This window comes from Perca fluviatilis, chromosome 2 (genome assembly GCF_010015445.1).
Source record: "Perca fluviatilis chromosome 2, GENO_Pfluv_1.0, whole genome shotgun sequence".
Classification (NCBI taxonomy): domain Eukaryota; kingdom Metazoa; phylum Chordata; class Actinopteri; order Perciformes; family Percidae; genus Perca; species Perca fluviatilis.
Genome location: NC_053113.1, coordinates 28,141,539 through 28,153,081, shown reverse-complemented (window position 1 = coordinate 28,153,081; position 11,543 = coordinate 28,141,539). Strand labels below are relative to the sequence as shown.

Below are 11,543 nucleotides of genomic sequence, written 5' to 3'. Positions count from 1 at the left end.
CACTTCACTGTCCGGGGGCCTGTGCGCTCTATAAAGTGCATTTTCTTGTTGGTACAAATGGTATTGGAAGATTGGAAAAAAGATAACCACTTTAGGAAGCACACAAAATGCAGTATTGCTCAGATACAGGCAGGCACACATTTACACAGCATTTTTTTTTTTTGCTTTTCTGTGCTTGAAATGAGCATGTCTGAGTTGAATTTAATTTCTAAAGACAGATTTACCCCAAGCCACGTATGTCTTTCATGTCACAACACACCAAGCTGTTATCTGTAGACCTCTTTTGTACTTTCTGGCCTTTGGAACAATTACTACCGCATGAGAAAACCCCTTACAATTGTCCCAGTTGTGGCCTTTGTGCGTGTGTTACAAGTAAGAGCGAGAAAATGACTGTACATTTACGTGCCTTATGTGAGTGTGTAGGCATGTGCATGTGAGGCAGGGCTGCTTTAGAGCAATGTGTGCTTCCTTTACGCACAGCACAGTCCATTTGGGGAGAGATGGTCATTTTCCCTGAGGGCCAGTCCAGCTGTCAGCAGAGAGAGCGGGACACAAAGTTATTTTCAACAAAAGAGAAACAAAGAGAACATTTTTTAATAGAGATACAGGTAATTGACACTGTTCTTTATTTTTCCACACATATTTATTTAACCATTACCCCTCCACAGTTTGTACATTAGTATGTTTTACTTGTGTATTTTCTCATTGGTTGGTATTTTAGAGTACTGAATACAAGAAAAATTTGCCTGCTGTGTTTCTGTGTCTACTTATTGTGTACAATTCATTACACATCCACTTTCCATCTGCCTAAAACAGCTATTTTGACATAGATAGAAAAACACTTTGATGTCATTATAGCCCAAGTCTATATCAACAACATTTAATTTCCGGGATTGTTCAGGTGCCGCCGGAAATTCCGCCGTATGTCCCTCATTTCTGCGGGATGTTCATCACCTAGGAGAGCAGCAGCTGGTCCTTCCAGATGTAATCAAGACTTGCCTTTTATGTTTAATTATCACACCTTTTTGTTCATAAACTGCTACTGTGATTAACTGAAAAGCCCTGGTAAACATCCCATTGAAGAAGCCTCAAATAAACCTAAACAATACATGGTATCAATATAATTGACAATAAATTTTGAAATGTGGGCATTATCAGTGATTTGAAAAACTTGTACTCTTTGCCTTTGTTCAGAAATGTTGAGGATGTTTAACAAGGGCTGTCAATAAAGGAATGCTTGTGGCTCTTGTCATTTGAAGGCTTACAAAGTCAAATGTATCAGTCATATTGCTTAAATAATACATTGGCTACAAATAGACAAGTGTAGCTAGGTTTTGACATGTAAACGGTGTAAGAGAAGTAAGAATTGTGGCCGGGAGTACAAGTTAAAGAGAAAGGTTAAAGGCGATGTTCTCTCTCCTCTGCACTGTAGCTGTGACATAAGCCACACAGAGCAGCCCTTAAAAATACAGAAAAATAATAAAGAAGCACTAAACTTTAACAGTTATAACACATCTGTAAAATATATCAAAAAGCTGAATAATTTTCTAATAGCTGAAGGTTTTATGAATACGGTAAAGTTTGATTGATGTCTCTAGATGAAAGTATAGTAACCTATGTTGTTGAAAGTAATAAAAACGTCATAGTTTAGTATGTCGAAATGTGTCAAAATACAGTATGTCAAAAAATGTGATAAAAAAGTCATAGTATAGTATAACGAAAAAGTGATAAAAAAGTCACAATATAAAATGTCAAATGTCAAAATAAAGTATGTCGAAAAATGTGATAAAAAAGTCATAGTATCGTATATTGAATAAAGTAATGTATAGCATGTCAAAGAAAGTGATAAAAAGTTGTGTTATAGTATGTCGTAAAATGTCAAACATAAAAAAGTATGTATAAAGTCATAGTATAGCATGTCGAAAAAAGTGATAAAACGTCATAGTATATCATGTCAAAAAAAATGATGAAAAAGTCATAATATAGTTAGAATCAGCAGTGCTAGATAAACCATCCATGGAATTGTCATTTGTTACTCATCAATTAGGGAAACCGAGGAAATAGCAGTATATTTAATATTCAGAGTTCCAACTATGCTATCACAACAACGAGGCCCATTTAATACCAATTGGCAGTGATCGTATAGTGGTTAGTACTCTGCGTTGTGGTTGCAGCAACCCTGGTTTGAATCCACGTCATGGCAGCTGGGTAAAGCTACTTTTCTGTTGTTCCTTTGAATTACTACATTGTATGCTATATTTTACATTGATAGAAACTGGACAGCTTAGACTACATGTCCTGCAAGAGGCCCCGTATTTTCAACTACAACAAAAATTTGACTGGCCTTCTATACCCTTGCCATCAAATATCCCCACTGTTTGCATACAATGGTGTGAGAACTGAGCTGCTCCCAACGCATTCTGAGTGTAGGGCTAGTGGCGCAATGGATAACGCGTCTGACTACGGATCAGAAGATTCTAGGTTCGACTCCTGGCTAGCTCGTGCTGCTCTTTAGCAATTAAATCACTTCTTCCTCATTTCCAACTTTACTACTGTACAAACTGTCAATCAAAGTAAATGTACATCCATAAAAAGCCAAACAATGAGTAATTACCTTTCAACATGTGATAAAACAGATGTAAATCCTTCAATTTCAGTCAAGCACAGCTATCAACAAGCTTTCTCTGTTGAAAAATATATTATATTGTATATTGAAAAAAGTCATAGTATGTTAAAATGAAGATTGGAGGTTGAGGGTTCAACTCAAATCAATATGCTACGCTATGGATTTCTTATGGCTTTTTATCGACATACTATACTATGACTTTTTTTCGACATACTACGCTTTGACTTTTTTCAACATATTACACCATGACGTTTACGTCTTCAGTAATGTAAACAATAAATACACCAAACCACACCATTATGATCTTCATGAATAGCTCAGTGAGATAAACTGCTATAGATAAAATTGTTTCTTTTTTCGACATGCTATACCATCACTTTTTTCAACATAGTATACTATGACCTTTTGTGATATACTAAACTATGACTTTTGTAACACTTTTTTGACATAGTATACAATTACTTTTTTTGACATAATATACTTTTTCATGACTTTTTTTGACATCAGTTATATGAACAATAATACAAAGTTGACCCACTGCATTATGAGCTTCACAGATAGCTCAGTGAGATAAGCTGATAGAGATAAGATGAAGATTGGAGGTGGGGGTTCTATGACTTTTTTCGACATACTATGACTTTTTAAATACTTTTTTGACATACTGTAATATGACTTTTTTATCACTTTTTTCGACATACTATACTATGAATTTGTATATACCTTTTGTCAGCATGCTATACAATTACTTTTTATCACACTTTTCGACATGCTATACTATGACTTGTTATCACATTTTTCAACATGCTATACTATTACTTTTGTATCACATTTTACGATATACTATACTACTTTTTGACTTTTTATCACTTTTGTATATACTATACTAGGACTTATATACTATATGACTATACTGTATCACTTTTTTCGGCATACTACACTATGACTTTTTATATACTTTTTGTCTATATGCTATACTATGATGATTTTTATCACAATTTCGAAATGCCATACTATGAATTTTTTCAACATACTATACTATGACTTTTTTATCACATTTTTCGAAATGCTATACTGACTTTTTTATCAAATTTTTCGACATGCTATACTATGACATATACATATGAATAAGAGATAAGATATGTGTGTATTGGCTGCAGTGATGTATGTGTGACTAATTCTACTAATAATATTTGTGGTACTTATTTGTGGATGTGCAATACCTGATAGGGCACTGGTGCAAACATACAGTATATACTATGTTATATTCAATATGGTATTATGCAATTGGGCATTGTGCAATACAGAAGTTATTGACCACAGCATGAGTTAACGGGAAATGTGCAATCATTATCAAAATTAAGTGCAATACGAGGGGGAGAATGTGTTGTGGGTTATCTTCTGTTCTTCTGTGTTTGTGAGGAAAGGTAGGGCGTATGGTGTGAGGTTTATTAGATGTTCATTGAAGCATTGATGAGATCATGTCTGATTATGTTTCTATGTAGGCTGGCTGTATGTTTGGTGTGTGTTTGTCACCATTTCGTTTCTCTTGAGTGCCCAGGATGAATTTCTCCTATAGGAGACAAAAAAGTTTATCTTATCTTATAAAACAATCACAGAATAACATGTCGAAAAAGTGATAATAAAGTCAGTGTATGGTCATACATACATTGTCATAGTATAGTATGTCAAAACAAGTTGAGAAAAGTGGTAAAAGTCATAGTATAGTATAGTATGCCGAAAAAAAGGGGATAAAAAGTAATATTATAGCATGTCGAGAAAAGTACTAAAAAAGTCATAGTATAGCATGTCGGAGAAAGTCATAAAAAGTCATAGTATAGTATGTCGGAGAAAGTCATAAAAAGTCATAGTATAGTATGTCAAAAATAATCCTAAAAAAGTCATAGTGTAGCTAGTATGTCAAAAACAATCATAAAAAGTCATAGTATAGTATGTCGGAGAAAGTCATAAAAAGTCATAGTATGTCAAAAATAATCATTGTATAGTATGTCGAAAGAAGTGATAAAAAGTAATAGCATAGTATGTTGAAAAAAGTCATTAAAAAGTCATAGCATGTCAAAGAAAGTCTGGAAGAACATGCAACTTCCACACAAAATGGCCCAGCCTCCAAATAAAGTACAAACAGTTATAGCATAGTATGTTGGAAAAAAAAAAACACATAAAAAGTCATAGTATAGTATGTCAAGGAATGTCTGGAAGAACATAAAAAGGGCCAGGCTGCATTGGGGATCGAACCAAGTGTCAGAGTCGGCAGTGGCTACTAGCTGGTGCTAGTTGGAGCAGTGCCAACCAATGAGCCACCATGCCAACTAATAAAGTACATTGAAAGCTGTCCTATCAAATAAAGGCCTAACATGACTAAAAAGTGAAAGTATTTTATGTCGAAAAATATGTCATAGTTTAGTATGTTGAAAACAAGTAATAAAATTACAGTTTAGTATTTCGAAAAAAATGATTTAAAAAAAGTCCTAGCATGTCGCAAAAAGTCATAGCAGCCTACTGTGTCTATAGTGTAGTAGAATATTTCCCTCTGGAATGTAGTGGAGTAGAAGTAGACTACAAAGTACACAATTAAAAATGTGTAAGTACCTAAAAATTGGACATAAGAACACTACTTGAGTAAATTTACTTAGTTACTTTACACCATTGTGAAAAGGAAAGTTTCAGATAAATGTGAGGTAGTGGTAAAGAAAACGTTGACCATGTGCTGATGAGACATACAAAGTTTAAGGTAGAAAGAGACACATTTAAGAAGAAATAGGTAGAAAGTGAAGTTACAAGGTTGTTGGAGATAAAGGACAAACCATAGACAGTATATAAGAACAAACAAGGTAAGAGAGGCTTTATCTTTACCTTGGTATCCTCACGACAGGATGGAACCCAGGACACTTCGATACAGTAGGTGGCGGTATTCACCTTTCACGTTGGTTTGTAACCCGTCTTTAAATCAAAAAAGAAGAAAGTGTTTACTTCCGTGTAAAATCTATGAATGACTCCACTCCAACTTCCTGTGCAGCTTTTGCTAACTATAGCAACTGCATCTCAGTAGAGTTGGTCAACTGACGGCTACTGCTACCATCAAGTTAGTCCAAATGGATTACACTTCAACTCAAAGTGGGTTCAGACAGCGTAAGTTACGTACGTGATTGTATCGATCAAATCCGCCTTTAGTTATTAGCTAGCTAGCTAATTAGCGAACGGCTGCATGTGTACATTTTGTACTTGCTAGCTTTCTGGAATCCAACCTAAACGGAGCCGAATGATGCTGTCACTGTTTTGAGCCGGTTGAGGCTAACGACTTAGCTAGCTACTGTTAGCTGGATAACACGTAAAAACACGGACACCAAAAGGTTAAACTTCAGTCCACCACCGTCTAACGTTTGTCACTGTGGAAGACATTAGCTAGCTAAATAGAGGGGAATAAGTAGCGAAAGCTTGTGTCTCTTTTGTGTGGTTGAAGCGTCTGATGTGCAATGACTGTGGGATGTTTTTTGGTGTTTACAGATTGTTTAATGCGAAATGAAGTGCTATATTAAGCTACATTGTTTGTGCTTTTGTAAGCTACACCTCTGTTTCCAAGCTTCAATTTGGGTTAGCTAGACTTTGGGGCTTTTTTTTTTTTTTTACTCTTCCATAAGCAGAATGTCTAAGCTAATGAGGCTAGCTAGCCAATACATTTGATTTACCGTTACCACAAGTAGTATCTGTAAACCGATATCTGTGCATCACCAAAATTTAAACAAGCCACCCCAAAGCACGCTGTTAGGACGATTCAAACACACCAATGAAACGATTATTCAGCTGTGTGCTTGAATCCTCAGTTTTCCACAGTCAGGCCGACCGGTGAGCACCACAGCAAAGACGCACTATGTTGTTTCAATACCGTTATTCAAACGGATGCATGCAGGTTTCTCAGATTTCCTGTAATTTGCTACTGTTGCATTTGCTTGCATTACTAATTTTCTACACAATTTCTGTGTAGATCTACTGCTTTGTTTGACAAACCTGTTTCTGAAACCACTCTCTCTCTCTTTTTTCATCTAGAGCCTAATATGCGTCTAAGGACTAGTTTGGTGGATGGTTCAGAAGGCAGCCAGCTGTTTGAGGATACGAGTGGAGCTGCATCTGGACCGCAGAAAGGGTTCAGGTGGGGACCAGGCTGAAGATATAGGCTGGATGTTGAACTGTTGTGAATACATATTGTGTTATTGCATTTTGTATGTTTTTTTTGTTTTTGTTTTTTTTAGCCGACACATCCATTATGTTCTTTCAGTTGATACATTTTCTTGTGTCGTTTTGGCAGTAACCAGCAGGCCGGGCCTCAAGCAGCAGCAGCAGCAGCAGCAGGATTTCCTGGCCAGTCTATCCTGTCAGACCCCATGTCTAACTTGGCCATGGCATATGGCAGCTCACTGGCGTCCCAGGGAAGGGAAATGGTAGACAAGAATGTAAGACTGAGTTAATTATACCTTAAATGATTGCTTACCAGAAAGGATGCAAAATGAATGGTGAATAATGCATGTGTGTTTGTCTGTGTGCTTGCTTGTTTCAGCTGGACAGGTTCATCCCAATTTCTAAGCTGAAATATTACTTTGCCGTGGACACAGTGTACGTGGGGAAGAAGCTGGGCCTTCTTGTATTCCCTTACATGCACGATGTAAGTCTGCTCACACCAGTTAAATAGAAGTTATTCTGTTATGTCTGCCACGTTGCATAGGTAGAGGTAATCCTGTGCATGTGAAAATATGTCGATTTTTTTAATTATTTTTTTCTCTGTCCCTGTGAGGCTTTTCTTATTCTCTGAGTTGAGACAAAATGCCTGTTGTAGTTTAAATTGATTGAAAAAGTAATTCAGACTAAACAGTACACAGGAAGCGATGCTACTATACTACATACTTTCCTCTGGAAATTTAGTCCGTAAGGATTTAGCAAGTGTGTGATCATGTGTGTGTTGTAGAACTGGGAGGTGAGCTACCAGCAGGACACTCCTGTGGCTCCACGCTTTGATGTGAACGCTCCTGATCTCTACATTCCCGCCATGGGCTTCATAACATACATCCTGGTGGCTGGACTTGCCCTCGGCACACAAAACAAGTACATGCATACATCCATGTTCTTATCAACGTGATACCAGTTTGGAAAAAAGGCGCAGCAATCTATTGTGTTAATGTTCATTTGTTTGTTTTCTTCTTCTTCTTTGTTCCATGTTGTTCTTATTCTTTATAAACAATGATCATTAACAGCTAGGTAGCAGACTTCTTTATGTCTTCCCACATAACCACATGTCAGTTTATTATGAATTCTAGTTTTTTTTCCCACCAAGGCTTAATTTTATGGATAGCTATCATACTAATGCAGACCCACAGAGCAACAACAGCAACCACAGAACACTTAAAACGTCTGTAAGCTAATAGGACAGCAACATCTTACAACGAAAACAACCTCTGGATGGATTAATTACAGTGTCGCACTCATTTAACTTCTGTGTTTTTGCAAAATAATACCGCAAGTTAAATTAGTGGATTGAAATTGTACTAAATATGGAATTGTTATATATATATATATATATATAATATATATATATATATATATATATATATAATATATATATATATATAATATATATATATATATAATATATATATAATATAATAAATATATATATATATATATATAATATAATAAATATATATATATATATATATAATATAATATAATATAATAAGACTCAAAGAGAACCTTTAAAAACAAAAACGTCATTGCAGCTTGATCAAAGGTAATGATGCACTGATGTAATGAGTTCACAGTATTTACATACAGAGAGACTGTATCATTTTGTGCACCCTTCAGGTTTTCTCCGGAGCTGCTGGGAGTTCAGGCCAGCTCAGCGTTGGTGTGGCTGATCATGGAAGTCCTGGCGGTCCTGCTGTCGCTCTACCTTGTGACCGTAAACACTGACCTCACGACCATAGACCTACTGGCTTTTTCTGGCTACAAATATGTTGGGTATGTACAGCATCTTTCTATGTTCACATTTTCATCACCAACTCACCCTCTACTGCCTCTCACCTACTCTCATCACTTGTATTTCTTGTTTATTCTTTTCCAATGGCTCATTTTCCTTTTTAAACTAGGCTCAGAACAAAACATGTCTTAAGTGTTCTTTAGTGTAACACTATAAGGCTCTGTGGATAGGACTACCTTTGACTGTGTGTGTCTTATTTCCTCAGGATGATTGTAGGGGTCGTAGCAGGCCTGCTGTTTGGGAGGCCGGCATACTATCTCTCTCTGCTGTGGTGCTGTGTTGCCATCTTTGTCTTTATGGTGAGTAGCAACTTCTACTAACTCTTGAGAGTTGAAATTATTGATCTTAATAGACAGATTTCCTATTTACAAAATCATTTCGGACAGATGACTTCTGCACAAACTTACTGTATTAATTCCTTGGCACTGCATCGAATTATATACTATATATTCTAGAAAGAATAATCCCTTCGTGGCATACTGGGTATTTTTTCTTCAACCTTGTCCTCGCCTTCCCTCACCATTGCTCTCTGCAATACTCCTGTCGCTTTATGCCCCCGTCTGCAGACACATCCCAACATCTTAAGAAATATAACAAAATAACGAAGTAAAGCCTTCCCCATACCTGTAACTGATGTCAAGCTAAGACATGAATACACACAAGACAAGCCATGCTGTAATTGCACACCCTCTCACATTTCTTCATCTCACTATTTTACTCACCCTCACGACCCCAATCTCCACCCTCGTCACACATACAGTACCTATACACACAGTGGCCACTTTATTAGGTACACCTTGGGCAATCTAATGCAATTCAGTCATAACTTTTACCTATACAAAATGTATAAGGTTAACTTTTTGGCGCCATTGTAGGAAATGTGTAGATTGATTTATGTTTATTACTGAGGTCATAGTTTTAAAGTGGTGTTGTACTGCCCTATATCCAATCAAGACATGTTTCTATTTTCTGACTATGACCTCAATGCTAAAAAGACACAATGTATTCCCACACTGTCACCAAAATCTCAACATCAGTGTGTGTGTGTGTGTGTGTGTGTGTGTGTGTGTGTGTGTGTGTGTGTGTGTGTGTGTGTGTGTGTGTGTGTGTGTGTGTGTGTGTGTGTGTGTGTGTGTGTGTGTGTGTGTGTGTGTCACAGGTCACACGAGTACATTTGTTTAATGGTTGATTAAAGAATATTTTTAACGGGTCTCTCCTCAGATCCGCACGCTGCGTCTGAAGCTGTTATCTGAGGCGGCGGCAGAGGGAAGGCTGGTGAGAGGAGCCAGAAACCAGCTGAGGATGTACCTCACCATGTCTATAGCAGCAGCACAACCCATCTTCATGTTCTGGCTCACCTACCACCTCATCAGATAAAACACACACACACTCATTTTGTAGAAGATGAACTTGGCTGTCCAAAGGCCATCGCACCCCCTTAAAAACACTCAAGAAAACACACACACACACACACACACACACACACACACACACACACACACACACACACACACACACACACACACACACACACACACACACACACACACCAAAGAAGCTGGACTTGGATGAAACACACAACAGCCATAGTAGTCTGGAAAATATCACAAGACTCCCTCCATGTATTCATGGAGCAAAACAACACATGCTACAAGACGATTAGGAGAGGAAGTGAGGCATTGCTGCCTTCTCTCTCACAGCACAGCCCCAAGTCATTAGTTTTGCCTTTTTTTTTGTGTCTTTTTTTTATGTAATGTCTTCAGAAATGTGTAGCAAGAGCAAACTGCTTCAAGTTGTTTTTCTATACTTTGTAATTATTGGTTAATTATGTTTTTAGGAATATTTATGTATGTTTTGTGTATAGAAAAATTATTATTGCAGATGTTGCTCATGTGAGTTTTCTGAGCCGACCAAGAAAGCAAACTAACCTCACACAAACCGTCCATTAAATGACGAGAAAGAAGTCAAATTCAGGTTTAAAGGTGATTTAACTGGTTTGGGTGTTTGACTAGAATGACCTTTTCCCTGGTGCTCATGTTTATTTCATGGCTGAGAGAAATATGTGTTCTGTCATCATTGGATCTGGAAACAAGGGTTATGTAACTGGTGTGTGTGAGTGTGGCTGCAGTACCACCTCTGTTTTATCTGTTTAATCTTTTTGTATGCGCTTTGATACATGTTCTTTGCTGCCTGACAACTCTTGAATAGAAATATCAACTGTGTTTAAGCCACGACATCAGGGCGTAGACCTCACAGTGAAATGAGTTGACTTTGATATCCTTTTTAAATACAAAGTAAATTATTTACTGCTTTTCATATTTAAAGTCTGATGGAATAAAGGAAGGGAAGAGATGGTCTGTTCTGTGAAAATTGTTTGTCTCTGAAATACTTGAAATATTTTAACGTTGAAAAATACTTTCTTGTGCTTCAATGTGCTTGTAAATCCTCCCATGCCTCAGCTGTTTTTTATGTAGCCAATGTTGACTCAAACCAGGGTAGGATTCACATTCACTTAAATTAATTCAGGAAACTTCAAAAATCTGGATTTTTGTTTTTTGCATTTCCCTCAGATGGAACTTTATTATTGATAAATGCTAAAACACTAACCTCCGTTAACTGAGGTGTCAATAAAACCTTCCAAATATTTTGACAAAGTGCTCATTTACATAGGATTTCTTAAATTGCAACATCTCATTACGAATAACTCATTCCTTACATACATGTAGCAGGTAATTCAAACACCTATTTCAGGATTAATCGTGAATGGATCCCATCTGACTGTCAAAGTAGGCTGTAAGCAACCTATCGAGTCAAGCCACTGAAATGATATGACGACTGATAAATAAAGTCTGACTGATGGAGCTGCTGAAGTGG

General features: G+C 36.9%; 1 protein-coding gene and 1 non-coding gene across 4 annotated transcripts; both read left to right on the top strand.

Annotated features, from left to right (window-relative positions):
- Positions 1 to 2,429: 2,429 nt before the first annotated feature.
- On the top strand, positions 2,430 to 2,502 carry trnar-acg. The gene has a single exon. It is a non-coding gene; the product is annotated as a tRNA-Arg (tRNA).
- A 3,128-nt stretch (positions 2,503 to 5,630) lies between these two features.
- yif1b (Yip1 interacting factor homolog B (S. cerevisiae)) lies at positions 5,631 to 11,539 on the top strand. Of its 3 annotated transcripts, none has more exons than XM_039785915.1 (8): positions 5,631 to 5,758; positions 6,689 to 6,791; positions 6,948 to 7,092; positions 7,197 to 7,301; positions 7,602 to 7,738; positions 8,495 to 8,650; positions 8,875 to 8,968; positions 9,891 to 11,539. In XM_039785915.1, the coding sequence occupies exons 1-8, from the start codon at positions 5,737 to 5,739 to the stop codon at positions 10,044 to 10,046; spliced, it is 918 nt and encodes a 305-aa protein (XP_039641849.1). In that variant the 5' UTR covers positions 5,631 to 5,736; the 3' UTR covers positions 10,047 to 11,539. The 3 variants fall into 3 exon arrangements, with proteins under 3 accessions (XP_039641849.1, XP_039641844.1, XP_039641836.1); XM_039785910.1 differs by having other exon boundaries at positions 5,631 to 5,773; XM_039785902.1 differs by having other exon boundaries at positions 5,631 to 5,782.
- The last annotated feature ends 4 nt before the right edge of the window (positions 11,540 to 11,543 follow it).

Bases quoted from the DNA above. Each gene is read 5' to 3' on its own strand.
- yif1b (XM_039785902.1), top strand. From the start codon at position 5,737: ATGGATTACACTTCAACTCAAAGTGGGTTCAGACAGCGTAAGTTAC. The intron at 6,792-6,947 runs GTGGGGACCAGG...TCGTTTTGGCAG, and splicing joins GGACCGCAGAAAGGGTTCAG to TAACCAGCAGGCCGGGCCTC. The intron at 7,739-8,494 runs GTACATGCATAC...TGCACCCTTCAG, and splicing joins GCCCTCGGCACACAAAACAA to GTTTTCTCCGGAGCTGCTGG.